The sequence below is a fragment of the Mandrillus leucophaeus genome, unplaced genomic scaffold (assembly GCF_000951045.1).
Source record: "Mandrillus leucophaeus isolate KB7577 unplaced genomic scaffold, Mleu.le_1.0 Scaffold887, whole genome shotgun sequence".
Lineage (NCBI taxonomy): Eukaryota > Metazoa > Chordata > Mammalia > Primates > Cercopithecidae > Mandrillus > Mandrillus leucophaeus.
In genome coordinates, this window is record NW_012109663.1 from 212,240 (window position 1) to 230,630 (window position 18,391).

An 18,391-nucleotide genomic window follows, 5' to 3' on the forward strand; every position below is an offset into this window, starting at 1 on the left:
GCCCAGAATTTCTAATCATATTCAGCTAGTTGAAGTTACACACACACACACACACACCACACACACACACACCACACACATACACACCACACACACACACCACACACACACATGCACAGAATCTAGATACAACTTTAACAATCAACTCCCTTGCCACAGAATTACCCATTTATCAGAAGTTTCAATTGTTACCAGGCCATTTGTCTAATTCTGATTGGATTTAGAGAGAAGTAGGAAATCCTACATTATTCCTGAAAAAAATGAGAAGGCGCTAGTAAGACTCAACCAAAGAGAATGGGAAGGAATCAACAAGCTACCAGAAACCTTGTTCCTGTCTTTGTATCTTATCATCCTGGGGGAGAAAAAAAAAGTCCCCTGTGGCATATTAGAGACCTCAGTTTTCAAGCCACTTCTCATTAGAACTCAATTGGCCCACAAGGAATCCCAAACATTATGCCCTTGCTTTCTTTTTAGGTAGATATCTCTGGAAATTGTAAAGTGACCTACCAGGCTCATCAAGGCAAAGTGATCAAAATTAAGGCCTTGGATTCATGCAAAATAGCGAGGTCTGGATTTACGACCCCAAATCAGGTATGATAGATATCACTTTCTTTGAGGCATTCAAATAATTACATTTTGTAGAGATTAATGTAATAGAAAAATAAAGTAGAAATAGAATTTTGAAGCATTTATAATTTTTAGTTTAGGCTGTAAATTCACATATATGAAATGAATAGACCCATTTCAGTAAGTTGTAGGTGTTAATAATGAGGGATGGGTGTAATGAGGAAGTTGTTTTGTAGACCAAAAGACAGTTTGCTATTTACTTGATTCGATAATTTAAAAGATGATTACTTGTTATAAAGATGGCTATTTATTTATTTAGGTCTTGGGTGTCAGTTCAAAAGCTACATCTGTCACCACCTATAAGATAGAAGACAGCTTTGTTATAGCTGTGCTTGCTGAAGAAACACACGCTTTTGGACTCAATTTCCTACAAACCATTACAGGGAAAATAGTATCAAAGTAAGATAATGCTAAAATTTTTATTTTCGTTGCTATTCTTTGTTATATTATTATACTTGATTTGTAAATAGATCTCTCTCTGTGTGTGTGTGTGTGTGTGTGTGTGTGTGTGTGTGTGTGTGTAGTCATGCATTGCTTAACAATGGGAATAAGTTCTGAGAAATGCATTGTTAGGCAATTTCATCATTGTGCAAACATCATAGAGTATACATACACAAACCTAGATGGCATAACCTACACTACATTATATGGTATAGCCTATTGTTCCTAGGCTACAAACCTGTATAGCATATTGCTGTACTGCATACTGTAGACAATTAAACATAATGATAAGTTTTTACGTATCTAAACATAGAAAAAGTCAGTAAAAAAAATGCAGTATGAAAGATACTATGTAGGTGTACCTTTATTCATAAAAGATACGTAAATGAAATTTGCAGGGCTGAAAGTTGCTCTGGATGAATCACCAAATGAGCACTGAGTGAATATCATAGACTAGGACATCACTGTACACTACTGTAGACTTTATAAACACTGTACACTTATGCTACACTGAATTTCTAAAAATCCTTTTTCCTCTATCATAAATTAACCTTAGCTTACTGTAACATTTTCACTTTAAAAACTCTTTAATTTTTGTTAACTTTTGAGCTACTCTGTAATAACATAGTTTAAAACACTTTGTACAGATATACAAAAATATTTTTTCTTTAAATCTTTATTCTACAAGCTTTTATCTATTTTTAAATTTTTTATTTTTATTTTTTACTTTAAAAAATTTCTGGTTAAAAACTGAAGACATAAACATATGTATTAGCCTAGGTCTACACAAGGTCAGGATCATCAATATCACTGTCTTCCTCCAGTGGAAGGCACCTACAACCTCCAAATCTTGTCTCACTGAAAGGTCTTCAGGTGCAATAACATATGTGGAGCTGTCACCTCTTCTGATAACAATGCCTTCTTCTGGAATACCTCCTGAAGAACCTGCCTGAGGCTGTCTTATAGTTAATTTTTTTAATAAGTAGAACGAGTACACTCTAAAATAATAATAAAAGGTATGATATAATAAATACAGAAATCACTAATAGTCATTTGTCATCATTATCAAATATGTATTGTACATAACTGCATGTGCGATACTTTTATATAACAGTAGCACAGTAGTGTGTTTCCACCAGCATTGGCAGAAATATGTGAGTAATGCTTTGCACTATGATGATAGGACAGCTATGATGTCACTAGGCAAGAGGAATGTTTCAGCTTCATAATCCTGTGGGACCACCTTCATACATGGGTCCATCATTGACCAAAATGTCCTTGTGCAGCACATGACTGTATTCATTGTGCTTCCTCATTTCAGCTGTGAGCTCCTTGAAAGTAGTAATCATATCTTGTTCATCTTTATTTTTTACATCATCTACAACAATTCATGGCACATGGTAAATAACTACGTTTTAAATAAAATTGTATTAAAAATCAATTATTTATTGAACAGATTTTAAGTTTTAAAAAGACAAACTACTTGATTCATTCTAGTTCATTTTCTAATTTCTCTGTCAAATGTTTTATATGTTAAGGTTAAAAAGTGGTAGCATTTGTAATTTTTCTCTTTAAGAGTTTTAAAATAAATATTGTTGTTAAAAACATAAAAAGTTCCATAGTAAAGGGATGTGACAAAATTTTTGATATGACTTATGCAACTTAAATATTTAGGCCTGTTTTTCAATTGAAGACCATTTCTCCGGACAGAATTGTTCTAACGGGATTAAGAACTAGAATTTTAAATCTTAGAGTTTCTGTTATTTTCAGGTTTTAATTCAGAAAACAATGTTTTCTAACAGTGAATGTATTATACCTTATGCCATTGCTTCTCAAAAAATTTCTCTGGAGTAGCTCTAATATTAGTACCAAATAGATACAAAATATTAGTAAAAATGCCTCATTACAATGCTTGAAATTTTATGGAAGCCTCATCTGGAGTAGAATTTTGCTTTCTACTTCATATACTACCGGTATATCTATAATGTTTTATTATATTTTCATATAAAATCAATATTTTAAGTTACTTATCAGGCCTATGAGATTTCCATTGCTATGTAACAAACAACCCCAGATTTAGTGGTATAAAATGCAACAATCACTGTACTGTTCTCTCTCATAATTTATAGGCTTGCCTTGGCCTTGCTCGGCATCTATGTAGTTGCAGACAGTCAAACTATTTAAAGGTTGTTCCCCCATGTATCTGGTGCATGGGCTGGAAAGACTCAAACAACTGAGGCTCCTTGCGCAAGTATCTTTTATTTCCCTGTGGCCTCTCAGCATGGCAGCTTCATGTCAGACTTCTTATGTAGTAGCTCGAGGCTCCGAAGCACATGTGCTGATAGTGTGCCAGAGAAAAGCTGAATCCTCTTTTAAGATATAGCTGTAGAGATCACATAGCATTACTTTCACTCTCCTCTATTAGTTGAGGCAGTTGCAGAGTCCTACCAGGGTTCAAGGAGAGGAATGTAGACCCTACTTTTTGAGACAGACAGGTTCTGGAAGAGCATGTCAGACAAAAATATAGTTGAGACTATTTTTGGAAAATAAGCTTTTCTAGCTGTCTTGGTTAATAAGTAGCACATGGTTTTATTGACAGTATCATTTTCAGAAAGCTGGGCTAAATTCAAAAGAGCTGACATCGCATATCTTATACATCATCCAGGCAATTTTTCTTCCCTGTATACTGTTGACATAATATTTTGAAAATCCAAACTTAAATTTTCAAATCTTTTCATACAATTGTTGCTGCAGAAAGACTTCATAATGAGCTTTCAGTTACCTGTGGAGATATCACAGTTTGAAAGACATGGCTGTATACAACTTGAATAAATTACTATCTTGTTTGCCAAAAGAGTGGCAATTAGTATCTTGTTCACTCAAAAGAATGATTATAATATAACATTTCCCTTTGGTATTATGCAGGCAGAAATTAGAGCTGAAGACAACCGAGGCAGGCCCAAGACTGATGTCTGGAAAACAGGCTGCAACCATAATCAAAGCAGTTGATTCAAAGTACACGGCCATTCCCATTGTGGGGCAGGTCTTCCAGAGCCACTGTAAAGGATGTCCTTCTGTAAGTGCAGACAAATGTGTGAATAATCATGACATCAGACTCTGTTTTCCTTTTGTCTCCAGTGAAAACATCAGCTCATTTAATGAAGAAAGTTTCTGAAGAACTACCAGCTACCACAGAGTTGTGATGACAGCAGTCACAATATGCACCTGACATGGTGCATGACACACCAATAATTAACAACTAGTTACCATTCATTCCTCTCAAAAAGTGTTATAACTCAAGGGCAACTTTTAATAAGTCATTTAGAATTCAGGGAGGATAGAGGGCTTAATGAAGTTAGGGGGAAGCATATGGTATCAAGAACGTGGACAAAGGCTGAACCCTGAAATTTCTGTCACATAATAGTGATTTGTCCACAGGTGACATACTTTACTGGCCTCAGTGTTCTGAGTATTGCTGCAAGGACTGAAAAAGGATACCAGGATCTTTGCCTAAATTAGGAAACATTTATTTACCCCAGTTTCCCCTAAAATTACTCTCAGAAATGCGATATCTCATCCCCAGGGCAAAGTGTAGATTATCTTGTAACATTTTTAATCCAACAAAGAAAATTTTCTTTTTATTGCATGAATCAATTATGATATACAGTCAGAGAAATGACTTACCATCCAGCATTTCCTTATGTGTAATCTTTTGTCAGAAGAACAAACCATTGGCTTCATGCTCTGTGTGTAACTACAGGGAGATGCTCTTTCCTTCAATACTACTGGTGTTTGTTCAGAAAAGTGAAATCATCAAGATGTAATACCATAATTTGCTTAAAGTACAAGACAGTAATTGCTTATTAGTTTCTGAAATTGAGTTAGAGGAAAAACAAAACATTTTAAAACACAAAATCATCATCTTCAAACATTGTTTCTTCTTTTACTTGTTTTTTTTTTTTCCATATGTCATTTAATGTTCTAATGTAATTTTCTAATGTTGTATGAGATGGAAATTAGGAAGGTGGCTAATGAAACTAATCTTTTCTTGTGCTCTGCACTATTAATTTCTATCCCATAGATAGTAAACATTATGAGCCATCTAATATTTTTGATAATTATTTCCTAATTATTATAGAAAATGATTTATTTATGTCATTGAGAAATTTGCTTTTCCAAATTTGGAATTTCAAATTCCAAATTTGCTTTTGTAAATTCTGTTGCAGCTCTTTAAAGAAAAACAAAAACACCTGAATTAATATTGATATGTTCTCTGCCTTCAGAAATGACCCAGTAAATCTTTAGCTAAGTGCAGCTTGAATTTCACTTGGAATATCTTCTTAAGATTAGATAGCTAAAAGGGACTTGAAAAAGAGAAAAAAAGGATCCATTGCTTATTAGAAGTAATGAATAATTTAAAAACTGGCAGCAAGTTATTACTATAGAGTTAGAGAGTTAGAAGTCACTGATAGGATTTCATAAAACTAAGGGGGGAAGTAGTAAAGTATGAAAAATAAGTTATTTCGTTAGTTTCAAAGCCAAGAGATGCCATTAATTAGAACTACTTATTAGGTTGTTGCAAAAGTAATTGTGGTTTTTGCCTTTACTTTTGCAACAACCTAATACTATTTTTAAAACTGCAATAGAATAACTTAGTGTATGTGAGAATTACCTTTATCTAAATGCTACTCTAAAAACCATAGATATAAGAAATGAATAATTCAGACCTTAGCAATAGCAAAACATTGAATTTCATACAAATAATACAATAAAGAGAGAGAATGGGGAGCTCACCAAAAAATGGATTTTCAATGAGGTGCAGGTAAATTAGAAACCTGATACAATTCTTCAGCAGTTCTATTATTTTATCACTGAAATATTTTGCTGTTAATTAAAATTCTGCACAATTTAAATTGCACTATGGTAGTCAAAGCCTGGTCTCAGATAGAATTCCCTTGGTGTAGCCATGAAATGACCTATATACCCAGAAACCAGTTAATTATTGCCCTAGGCTCTTCAAGCTAAATATGAATAGACAAAAACAGTCCTCCTACAGAGGAATGGTACACAGAGTGATTGGAAGTCCCAGGGGTGTGATATGAGCAGAGAACTATCAGGTATATTGAGGTAAGGTACAAAAAGCTGCTTTTGCTTCAGACACAAGGGACATTTTATTCCTGGGAGAACACCCTTTGTAAATGTGGATGTTCACAGTTGTGAGTGGGGTATGAGCCTGCAGCTATGTTTTGCAGATCTTGGAGCACTGGCAGTCCACCAGGAAGTACCTGCAGCCTGACAGCCTCTCCAAGGCTGAGGCTGTCAGAAACTTCCTGGCTTTCGTTCAGCACCTCAGGACTGCGAAGAAAGAAGAGATCCTTCAAATCCTAAAGATGGAAAGCAAGGAAGTATTGTAAGTTCCCCAACCTTTGTGTGGGGTTGTCTGTCAGAAACATTTCTGGATTGTTGGTTTTTTTGAAGCAAGAAAGACCCCTTTTAAACCGACTGCCCCACCTCCAAAACAATTATTTTGTTGTACTACATTTTCATTGAACAGTAATTCCACAGTTCTGTAATTTAATAGTCACCTGACCAGAAATACAATAGCAGATTTTCAGCAGGGACTTGGAATAAATATGTTGTTGTGTTTATGAGTTTAAATCGGGACTAGATTGGTACATAGATAAGTGAAGGCAGGGATTCGTCATGACACCGTGGGGCATGTGCTGCCTCGCTGTTTTTGAAATTGTGTTCCTCGTGCTGTTGACACCTGAACAGATTTCAGTTGATTTAAAAAAAAAACAACAAGAAAGGTTTGACCAGTTCAGTTGAAAATGTGATTTCACTAAAGAGCCAGTTGAAACTATGTTTTATGTAGAAAACTGAGAACTGAGGTGAATGGTGAAAAGAATCTGTAAAAATAAATCCATACATTATTCAATATTTGGTGAAAATATGATGCATTTTACATGTGTAATAAACAGAGTTGACTTAATTCTTTCCCCAAAACATTGCATCTGTTTCTAAATACAATGTATTTTTAGTCTATAATACAGAATTTGTTTATATATACAAATTGAGCTTATGATACCAATTATCTTCATTGATGATATAGAACAAGGCTCAATTAATTTGACAGTGAATAACAGTCATTAACATAATCAAAAGTGGAAATTAGCCAAGTTACACACACGCACACAGCAGTAGCAGTCACTGAGTTCAAAGGACTGAATTCCCCAACAGGAGGAAAATTGTAGCTTTTTTCTGAATAGTCTGTTTATGCTCACTTGCATTTATTTACTTGCCTTAAGGATATTAAAAAATTGATAGGAATTCCAAATGACTATTCAAAGTTGGTTATTCTCTTCAAAAATAAATATTTAAACCAGAAATTGAAAAATAAACAAAATCATAAATTCTTAGGCTCTGTTTCAATTACAGCATGTTAAAATATATTGGTAGAAGGACTTGTCTTAACATTACTTTTTGTATTTTTAAGATTCTTTAAAAATTTTATCACTCTCAAAGTACATAGGCATTGTCTTAACATTAAAGGCAGAAATTACTGAGAATGAAAGTGGAATCATTAGGTATTAATTGAGAATAGAGATTACACTAAACCTTAGCATTATCTGTATCCTAAAAATCTTAAGGCAGCAATAATTTGGAGGACTGCATGATGCATTTTCTAAATCAGATTATTTATACAATATTGAACCATATAACATGCAACACACATGTAGTGTAGTGTAATAGAAAGGACACTAAGATGAACTAAAATCAGAACATCTAGTTTAAATTCTAACCTCCAGTAACAGTATATCCTTCAAGGAAGTCTTTTTTTTTTTTTTTTTTTTTTTTTTTGAGACTCTATTTTGCTCTTATTGCCCACGCTGCTGGAGTGCAATGGTACAATCTTAGCTCACCACAACTTCCACCTTCAGAGTTCAAGCAATTCTCCTGCCTCAGCCTCCCGAGTAGCTGGGATTACAGGCATGTGCCACCACACCCGGCTAATTTTGTATTTTTAGTGGAGATGGGGTTTTTCCATGTTGGTCAAGCTGGTCTCGAACTCCCGACCTCAGGTGATCCACCCATCTCGGCCTTCCAAAGTGCTGGGATTACATACGTAAGCCACCACACCCGGCCAAGGAAGTCTTTTATATTTAGCTTCTCTGAGCCTCACTTTCAACATCTGTAAAATAAGGATAATAATTTTTTCTATTTATTGTAGGATAGTGAGAGGCAGGGTGGTGGAATGTAACATTTCCCAAAGAGCCTCTATGTTGTATCCTGTAATTTGCAGGAAGTTAAGAGGTATGCAAAAAGGAAAAGATTCTGTGAGCAACTGAGTTTGCAAAACTGGATGAAACCATGTCAATTTCTCTCTGTTGCAGAATTTTATAGTATCTTTAATCAGATAATATTCTGGTACGTTTTGAATATTTTCTAAAATACATGACCTTGAAAATCCCTTTTCTTAAAGCATTTTGTAGGACTAGTGTTAACATGGAAAACACTTTGAGAAACATCAATGTAATTAAGAAACTATGGACTCCAGAGTCAGAAAAACCTAGATTTCAACTCCAGCAATCCCATTTACCAGCTTTGTGACCTTGAACAAATGACTAGGTATATCTGTGTCTGTTTCCTAGCATGTACAGGGGAATATTAATATTACACTGACAGGAATGTTCAGTGGATTAAATGAGGTGGTAGTATTAATAACAGCTAATATTTATCAATCACTTACTATATGTCAAGCACTCTTCTGAATGTTTTACAGAGATAACATAATTTAATCCTCCCAACAATCCTGAGGTAAATACTACTTTAACTTCATTTTACAGATGAAGAACTTAAAGAGAGGTTGGACACATAAAATTTTTAGTACAGAGCTTGCACAATATAAACTCAATAAGTATTATGTCTTCTAGTTATCTGAGCTTAATTCACTAGGTTTTTGTTAGGATCAAAATAGTACAAGTATATCATTTTTTAAAAGTATAAATTACTAAGCACATGTCACATTGTCTGGTGTGTTTACATAGATGTAGTATGTAATATTTACATACATGTGTTCATTAATATGACAACTACTCTTAGAAGTTTTACCGTCCCAGGCTCAAAAAAACAAAGATTTTTGATGACTAGAATATGTAACTAGAGTTTTTCTGTAGGGGTTCTATTCTGCTCACACGTATTCATTGTGGTTAAACATAGAGCTATACCATGTTTTGTTTTTTTTTTTTAATTTTTAAAAAGAACCAAACCTTCCTCCTTGGATATAAAGTTAAAGGATTTTCCATCAAATAAGACTGCTTTAGTTCAAGTAGGCACTTCTGAAATGTGTGTATTTGTAAAGCTAATTAAAGAAAGAGAATAAATTTGGGGACCCATAGCTTTTATGTATTACTATATAGGAAGGAATTTGAACTTAATTTTTAATTGTATTTATATAATTTTTATTTACAAATCTCCAAATTATACTTAGCTTAGGTTAATATAGTAAAATTAGTTTGTATATTCTGAGTATACACTGTTTGAGTGAGAGAGAGGGGCGTTAAAGGAGAAAATTAAAATTAAATGGGGCGGGGTCTTTTTGAGAAAGTCTTAATCATTTCTTCATTGGTTCAAATTTAAAAAAATCACTTCTTGAGAAAACTCAAGTCAATAGAGACTCTGTGAATGGTAGAGATTTTTAAGCATTCCTTCCCCTAAACATTGATATCCATGATTATGCCTTTTTTTATAGACCTCAGCTGGTGGACGCTGTCACCTCTGCTCAGACCTCAGACTCATTAGAAGCCATTTTGGACTTTTTGGATTTCAAAAGTGACAGTAGCATTATCCTCCAGGAGAGATTTCTCTATGCCTGTGGATTTGCTTCTCATCCCGATGAAGAACTCCTGAGAGCCCTCATTGTAAGTCAAATAGAAAATAAAGACCCTCAGCTCCTGTAAAACTTCTTAAGACTATTAACAGTAATTAAAAGTTTCTTAGATCAGAATGAAGGCTATCAACTAGAGACTTCTGAGTATTCATATCCAAATTGGGGTATTTTCTATCCACTAATTATTAACTGTATAATAAATTATTTCACTTAGTGCCTTATTCGCAATTTCACTAAATAGTATAAACTATATGGTAATTTAAAGATTGTGTTCACTATCATGTTATATAGCACAGGACAGAATTTCAGAGGGGAGAAGTCTGGGTTATGCTTCAGTAATCAATTTTACAAGATTTGTTTCGACTTCAAAAATTCTCGTGATACTTAGTATACCTACATTGAAGAGATACAATTCTTCTGCTGTTAAAGATTTATATTGAAAATGAAAGCTAGACTTCTCTTGTGTCCAAGAATGTTTTCTTTTTAATTGCACTTGTTTACCTATGATCTAGTGGAATAGTTCATAATCTTTATGGAAAATGTACCCATTGAGAATCTGATAAAAGTGATGAAGCCCCTTTTTACTCATACATAAAATTTTATAACCCCTCCCCCACTTTTATTTTTTGTTCATTGACCCAATGAATCCAATCCATAAACCTCCAGGGTTAAGAATTCCCTATATCGCAGGTTAAAAATCCCTGAAAAGGGGATTAACTCTTCAATTCAAAGCTACCTAGCAAATGTGTAAGTGTCTCAAAAGCAAAATTCTGAGTTTGCAATCTAGAAACATAAAAATACTTCCCAAGGATATATTGGTTACTTTATTTTTTAACTAAAAGTGTTCCTTGGAAATATTTAAATGTCTTGGTAACCTATTTTATCCCTGTTTGGTTAATAGAGTAAGTTCAAAGGTTCTATTGGGAGCAGTGACATCAGAGAAACTGTTATGATCATCATTGGGACACTTGTCAGAAAGTTGTGTCAGAACGAAGGCTGCAAACTCAAAGTAAGTGCAAATCCAATCTCATGTATTACATCATTCTACACCATCGTCCTATTTGATACTCACCATGCTGCCTACTATTGGCACTACTAATTCTCTTTACTCTATTCTACTTACCTTATTTGCATAGCAATTTTTGCCATCTAACATACATTACAATTCACTCACTTATTATGTTTATTATATATTTCCATTTCACTAGAATGTAAGTTCCATGAAGAAATGGAACTCAGTTTTTTTCAACACCAATTGCTTACCAGTTCCTGGTACATGGATAATATTTAATAAAGACTTGCTAAAAAGTGAAAGTACGATAACCTCCCTACCCATATACTTTATTGAGTACCCACTATGTATTCAGTTTTAAATGGTGTGTATGATATACTTCTTGTTTTCAGAGAAATATTAGACTCTAAGGCTATCTCCTAGAGCAGAACTTTGTCTATAGTAAGTGTGGTTTGCAGTTTTAAGTTTTGATAGTAGGAATTTAGTTACTTCTAATCACAGAGAACTTTATATTTTATTTTCAATTTCATTTGCCTAAAGCTTTTCTACTTGCCTGAGTGGACTATCAATTTTCACATCGTTCTTACTAAAAAGCAAAAAGCAAAAACACTTTTTAAGTATAACTAAATATGGAAAACCAAAATAGATTAATGTCTAACGTAGCCCGTCTTTTATAATGCAAATAAAGATGCTAAATATATAAAAACATAAGTCTTTTTTCTGTCCACATTATACAGACAGTGTTCCATCAGCATTTTTTCTACCTCAGACAGCACTATATATCATTTTGCTTACTAAGTGCTTGCTATTAAAAATAGTAGGGAAAATGTTCTTGAAACCAAATAGTCCCAAAAGAGGCAAGCCAAAACTAGAATATACATTAAGTATGAAAAAGGTCACTGAAAACCAGTAGTACTGAAAAAGCTTGAGTATGAACGTATTCAGTTCTGGCAGAAATTAAATTTATTATTTTTATATTAGGGAAGCATAACTTCTTATATTTTTCAATTTCCGTAATTATTTGAGTAGCCGATTTACTTTAGCTATTCGTGTATTAAATATCTTGGCTAAAGATAAAACCCACATATCGAAAGATCTATTCAGCAGTATTTAATGAGCATCTACTCTGTGTAAGGCATGATGCTAATCCTCAAATATAAATATACGTAAAATATTCTACCATCCTCAAAGAACTCCTAGTCTGTTTATCAAATATAAACAAATAAATAATACTGAAATATAAACAAAGTACTGAGACAATACAGAAGATGCAGCAATGTTTTCTGTTTGAGTGTGCTAGAGAAGTTTCCACCAAAATAACAATTTTTAAACTTAGTCTAAAAGAGGTTTTTAAGTGAAGAGGTCGAAGTATGGAATGAAAGATGTTCTGGGAGACATACAACAATGTATGAAAAGGCCCAAAGTCAAAATGGGCCTGGTATTCTTGGGAACAGTGAGAAATTCTGTGGGGTTGGAACGTAAAATATGTATGTTTCTGGGGGCAGATAAGTGAGAATGGAGACACAGGAAAGATGAGAATAGAGACGGAAGGTGAGCTGGATCTTCATTAATAACAAGCTAAGGAGTCTGGCCTTCATTCTACAGAAACAAGAGACCAGTGAAGTCTTTAGGCAGATGAATGACATACTCAGATTTTTTATTAAGACAGAAGCAAGATGTTGTGTGGACTGATTGTTTACTGGATTAGAGTTACTGAGATCTGACTGGAAGCATTTGCAATAACCTAGGCAAGAATTAGTAAAGGTCTGAATTAATGTAGGGGCAGGGGGCTGAGAGGAGATAGATTCAAGGGCCATTTTATTTAGTGACTGATAAGATGTGGGAAATGAGAAAGATATAAGAATCCAGGTGACTCTAAAGCTTTCAGTTGAGGATACCAGGTGTATGGTGATGCCAACCACTTAAGTAAGGTTTATACAGCCTGGTTTGGGGGTGGGAGGAGAGTAGAGCTATTAGTTTGTTTTGGCCATGTTAAGTTTGAAATCCTTTGGGTCACCAGGTTCAGTTGTCCAACAGACAGGTGTCCATATTCACCTGTGGCTCAGGAGAGAAGTTAGGGTCAGAAATAGAGAGAGGCTGAAACCTTGAAAGAGACTGGGGTTACCTAGGAAAGTCATGTAGCATAAGGAAACAGAGCCAACTATCAAATTTAAAGTTCTTCTGATAATGGACAGCCTGGTTCTCATCACATCTTTAAAATTACCTTGAAGGTAGCTGCAGACCATCTACTATCATTGGCATTCAGTTTTGTTCATGTTTTTGCGCAAACTTTTTTTTTTCATCTTTGAGGATGATGAGATTTGGCCGTAGTGAATTTACTACCGAACAACTGTAGTAAAGGTTCAATTTTTCTTTTGAATTTTCTGCTGTGGAACACTCATTTATCTTTTGCCCAAATCAAAGATATATGAAAGGAAGGAAAGAAAATGATGTCTTGTATTAAATAAGCACAAATTTAAGGTAGCTACTGGGCACACTATAGGCATACTGTATAAAAGGTATCTGCCATCCTATGTAGTTCTATAGCCTTTCAGAACTTACTGGCATAAAAGCTACTGTCCTGTGACAGTCTGAATGGTGGCTAGACAAGTGCACAACCAGTACTATGCCACATGTTTCTTTTTTATGTTTGTCTTTTGCTTATGTTTTGACCTCCCTGCATCCTAGTTGCTTATTTTCACTGAATTTGTACTTGAAAAAATTTAAACCTACGGAAAAGTTGTAAGAACAGTACAATTCCATGAACACCCGGATATCTTTCATCTAGATTCATCAGTTGTTAACATATTCTTATCTTTGCTTTATCTCTTTCTGTTTTATTTTAGTTACATAATTTGACAGTAATTTGCAGACATCTGACATTTACCTCTAAATACTTTTACTTCTTATTACTTGAGTGCCATTGCAAATAGTATCTTACAATGAAAAAAAAATACATGTATTTACCAAATTGTGAATTCCCACTGCTATCTCTAATTCTAATTCTAATTCAACACTATAGGGTTCTTTTTTCCCTCGTTTCATCATTATATTTTCCTTCTCCCACTGTGACAAATGTGGTTTTCGAGAACACCAATATATTGATTCATCTGCTCAATTCTAAAACATACACAATATTTTTTTGGAATTGCTACACCAGTATTACTACAGAAACAAACTAAGTAAAGTTCAAGACTTTATTATAGTTCTTTTTGTCCTTAGACTATATTCCATTGCATATGTACAAAGTTTTATGCTCAAAAGTTACTTGGATTAATTCTTTTTTATTCTCTTCTGTTTAGTCATATTAACAAGTTGATAGACATTTGGTTTCATTTGTTTCTGGTTAAATTGAATTTTGATAATTGTTCATCCTGTTGATTTAATTTTATTTCTTGAACATGTGAAATAGTAATGTGGTTCAAAAGACAAAACTGTGTTTTAAAAGTATTATCAAAGAGTTCTCATTCGCTTCTCGATGCTTTTCCCCCAATCTCACCTACTTCCTCTAGGTAAACAAAATCACTGATTAAAAAAAAAAAATTCTTTCTATGTTTCCTTTTGCAACAGTAAACAGATGTTCACACATTTACATACCTTTTTGCACAAAATATATCATTCTGCATATACTCTTTTTGTATCTTACATTTTTCACTTAATATATCATGAAAATATTCACTACATAGAGATCTTTTTCATTCCTTTTGACAACTGCCTAGTACTCCATTGTGTCTATGGACTGTGTTTTATTTAACATCTCCTATGAATGGTCATGTGAGTGGCTTCCACTATTTTGCTATTACAAATAATACTGAAGTGACTAATCTCAGGCACAGATTTTTGCTATTGTTGAGATGTAGCTTTAGGGATAGAGTTGCTTGTCAAAAACCAGTTCTGTTTGTTTTTGTCACATTATCTTTCATAGAAATTGTACCATTTTAGGCTTTCATCAGCAATTTATGAAAAGGCCTACTTCACCATAGTCTCACCTAAAAAATATGGTAGCAAACTTTTGAATTTTTCACCAATTTGGTAGTTGAGAAATGCCACTTCTCTGATTAAGTGTGATGTTTAGCATCTTCCCTTCTATTGGGAGCCTTTTGTTAATACTTCTCCACTCTTCCCCATATCATTCATTCTCCCCAACCCTGTGTGTGTGTGTGTGTGTGTGTGTGTGTGTGTGTGTGTGTGCTTGTAGCCTAATTTCAGAGGTTATGAATCCTGTGGATGAATTAGATCTTAAAACCCTTTATTTTAAAAAAAATTTTTTCAGCCTAGGCTCTGTCATCCAAAGAATCTTTATTTTAAACATGAAACTGAAGTCTCTAAAACATATGTAGTGGCAAATATAAGACCAGAACCCAGATGTCCCTATTTCTAATTTGCTTTCCCATCAAACTATTAACTTACACTCAATCCCCCTTTTTCTCAGACTAGGACAAAAGGACTTCTCTCATTATAGAATGTATTTGAAAAGTACCTAGTAAAGTACCTACCACATAGGAGGTACTTAAGAAATATTTTTTAAACTATATTGCAGCACTAATTAAATTTGGAATTAAGTAAAAACAAGCACTTTTAAAACATTTAGAGCCAGACCTTATGGTTGAGCTCTAAGAGGTCTCACCCGTGTTTTTACTTAAGGAAAGGTGCATGGTGACACTAAGGCTCCATCTAATTGCTGCTTTAGCAATTGATAATACTCACTGCTTCTTAAGAATGTATATGTATTTAAAAAAAAAAAAAAAGCACAACACCTTCATCAGGCTTTACTTGTTTGCTTTTATTCCACTGTGTGCCTCAGTCAAGCAACCAATGCAAAACTTTGTAAAACTGTAGGTTGCTTTCTTCGACCCAAGAATAAAGCCAGTCTTGCCCAAGTCTTCTTCAATGTATGGTCATGCATATATCTAAGGTATATGATTTTTCAGGCAGTAGTGGAAGCTAAGAAGTTAATCCTGGGAGGACTTGAAAAAGCAGAGAAAAAAGAGGACACCAGGATGTATCTGCTGGCTTTGAAGAATGCCCTGCTTCCAGAAGGCATCCCAAGTCTTCTGAAGTACGCAGAAGCAGGAGAAGGGCCCATCAGCCACCTGGCTACCACTACTCTCCAGAGATATGATCTCCCTTTCATAACTGATGAGGTAAAATCTCTGAGAATATTTGTGACATTAACAGAAGAAAAAAAAAAAGCATGTCTGAACATGAGTCAAATGCAAATTCCTCTCAAGTCACTCTATATTTTCTCCAAATAGTCTTCTCTCCTGCTTAAAAATAACTCTAAAATTGCATTTGAGGCTACTCTAAATATCCTCACAGGGTAACATCCTATATCCTGAAGCGTAAATATTGAAGCATATTCTCTTATTTTAAGAAACAAATTCCTTTTTGAAATATATTTACTTTTATAAGTTTTAAGATGCTGTTACATTTTTCAATACTGAAATATCCTGGTTTAAATATAACTTTGTTTGTTACTACAACTACATGTTTCAGGAAGCCAACTAAATTAAACCTTTGTTAGGGCAGACAATGTCTACAAATCTCAAGATAAACCATCTGCCGAGAATGGTGTTTCCAGTTTGTAGCTAAGCACCTGCCCACCAGTTTTGTGTTGAAGTTGGTGGCTGCAAATCATGACGGTTAGGGGCACACGCTTTTGAGAAAGACAGACCTACATATAAACTCTGGCTCTGTCCTTCCCTGGTTGTTTGTTCTTGGGTGACTTATTTAACGTCTATATATCTGAGGGCAAAGCCAGGATTTGAGGGAGTTAGTAAAAGGTAAGGGGAAATGGAAATAAATAAATATAGATGCTTAGTATAGATCCTTACATATTGCATATCGTTAGGCAGTTCTAATAATCTATGAAGTTACTTGTTGCAATGGAATGCAATTATTTTGGCATTCTTAATGGCTTCAGCCTAGAAGTGACCCTCATAGATTCTGTCAATGGCCCATTAGCCAGAACTACTCACGTGGCCCCCACCAAATCACAAAGGAATCTGAGAAATGTAGTAACACATATATATTTTTATGAACACTCACTATTCCTGCTGAAATGTCCATTTAAAAAATATCTAGATGTGCACTGAGTTTGAACATCTCATGAACAGGTGAAAAAGACCTTGAACAGAATATACCACCAAAACCGTAAAGTTCACGAAAAGACTGTGCGCACTACTGCAGCTGCTATCATTTTAAATAACAATCCATCCTACATGGAAGTCAAGAACATCCTGCTGTCTATTGGGGAGCTTCCCCAAGAAATGAATAAATACATGCTCGCCATTGTTCAAGACATCCTTCGTTTTGAAATGCCTGCAAGGTATAATATATTGCACATGTCTCTCTGTGTAGTCAAGCTTATTTGTGTGTTCATGTGGTACCCATGTAGCTAGTAATAATGATGTGGCCATTATGCAGGGTTACGTTGCATAAAACCAAAGAGTGCCAGATTTCCCATAATAGGGCTATTTAGGGGACCAGATGAAACAACTTCAGTTTGGCACTATGAGTCCATGAGTGGGAACTCTGGGTATAATTTTTACTAGGGTTGTCTTGTTCAGTCTGGAAAGTGTATATTGCCAAATGTTTTAAAAGCTAACTGCATTTTCAACAGGATTTTTAAAATACGTACAACAAAACAATGTAAAATCTTACCAAACGGTTTTTTATTGTAACATTTCGAGTGTTAGGAATTTTTGAAACCTCATTTATCACAGATCAAATAAATTTCCCATTTAAGTTTAAAATCTTAGGCACTGCCTACATTTTAAGATGATTCAAAATTTAAAGAGTACATTCAGTAGAGTTCATCACTCTATAACTCTTGCTGAATTAATTTCCTTCCAGTTCCCAAGTCACTCCTCCCAAATGCAAAGTGGCTCCGCCAAGGTGCCTCCTCCCTGGAATTAGAGGGTCAGAGAAGGAAGTTTCATTTTTTCTGAGTTACATGCAGAACACTACCCCCAGGAAAGATCAGATTTAAGCATTCACCACAGAGATTGGAAGGGTGGAAAATAAAGAGAAAAAAAATGAAAAAAGACGGCATTAAGAGTTTGAAAGAAAGAGAAACAAGGACTAAGACTGAAGGAAGACATAAGAAATGGATGTGAGTAGAGCAGAGATAAAAGCAGGACGTTCAGGAAAGAGGAAGGGAGCAGGTGAGCGAGTGAGAAAAGAAGCCAAGCCTCTCTGCAGCCATGTATTTCTAGTAGAATGCATTTAGCTTCTCCCTCTATTTCTTTGTTTGCTTTTATGCGACCCTGTGGAGGAGATCCTGGGTGTACTTGCTGCCTTTGTCTTGTGGCCCTAGCATTTCAGGGACCTGGAAAGAGGAGACAGTGGGGTAGAGAACAGACTAGAAATTGTGAGGAAAGTATCACCAACATTATGGGTCAGAGTCTCAGAACCAAAAA

At 34.6% G+C, this 18,391-nt stretch overlaps 1 protein-coding gene across 2 annotated transcripts in view; it reads left to right on the forward strand.

Moving 5' to 3' along the window:
* The window catches only part of MTTP (microsomal triglyceride transfer protein), a 58,524-nt gene that overhangs the window by 25,897 nt on the left and 14,236 nt on the right, over positions 1-18,391 (forward strand). For both annotated transcript variants that reach the window (XM_011969357.1, XM_011969358.1), the window contains 8 exons: positions 475-591; positions 887-1,026; positions 3,994-4,144; positions 6,321-6,478; positions 9,821-9,989; positions 10,860-10,967; positions 15,902-16,114; positions 17,087-17,298. In XM_011969357.1, coding sequence (XP_011824747.1) covers positions 475-591; positions 887-1,026; positions 3,994-4,144; positions 6,321-6,478; positions 9,821-9,989; positions 10,860-10,967; positions 15,902-16,114; positions 17,087-17,298 — 1,268 coding nt within the window. The remainder of the gene's footprint in view (positions 1-474; positions 592-886; positions 1,027-3,993; positions 4,145-6,320; positions 6,479-9,820; positions 9,990-10,859; positions 10,968-15,901; positions 16,115-17,086; positions 17,299-18,391) is intronic.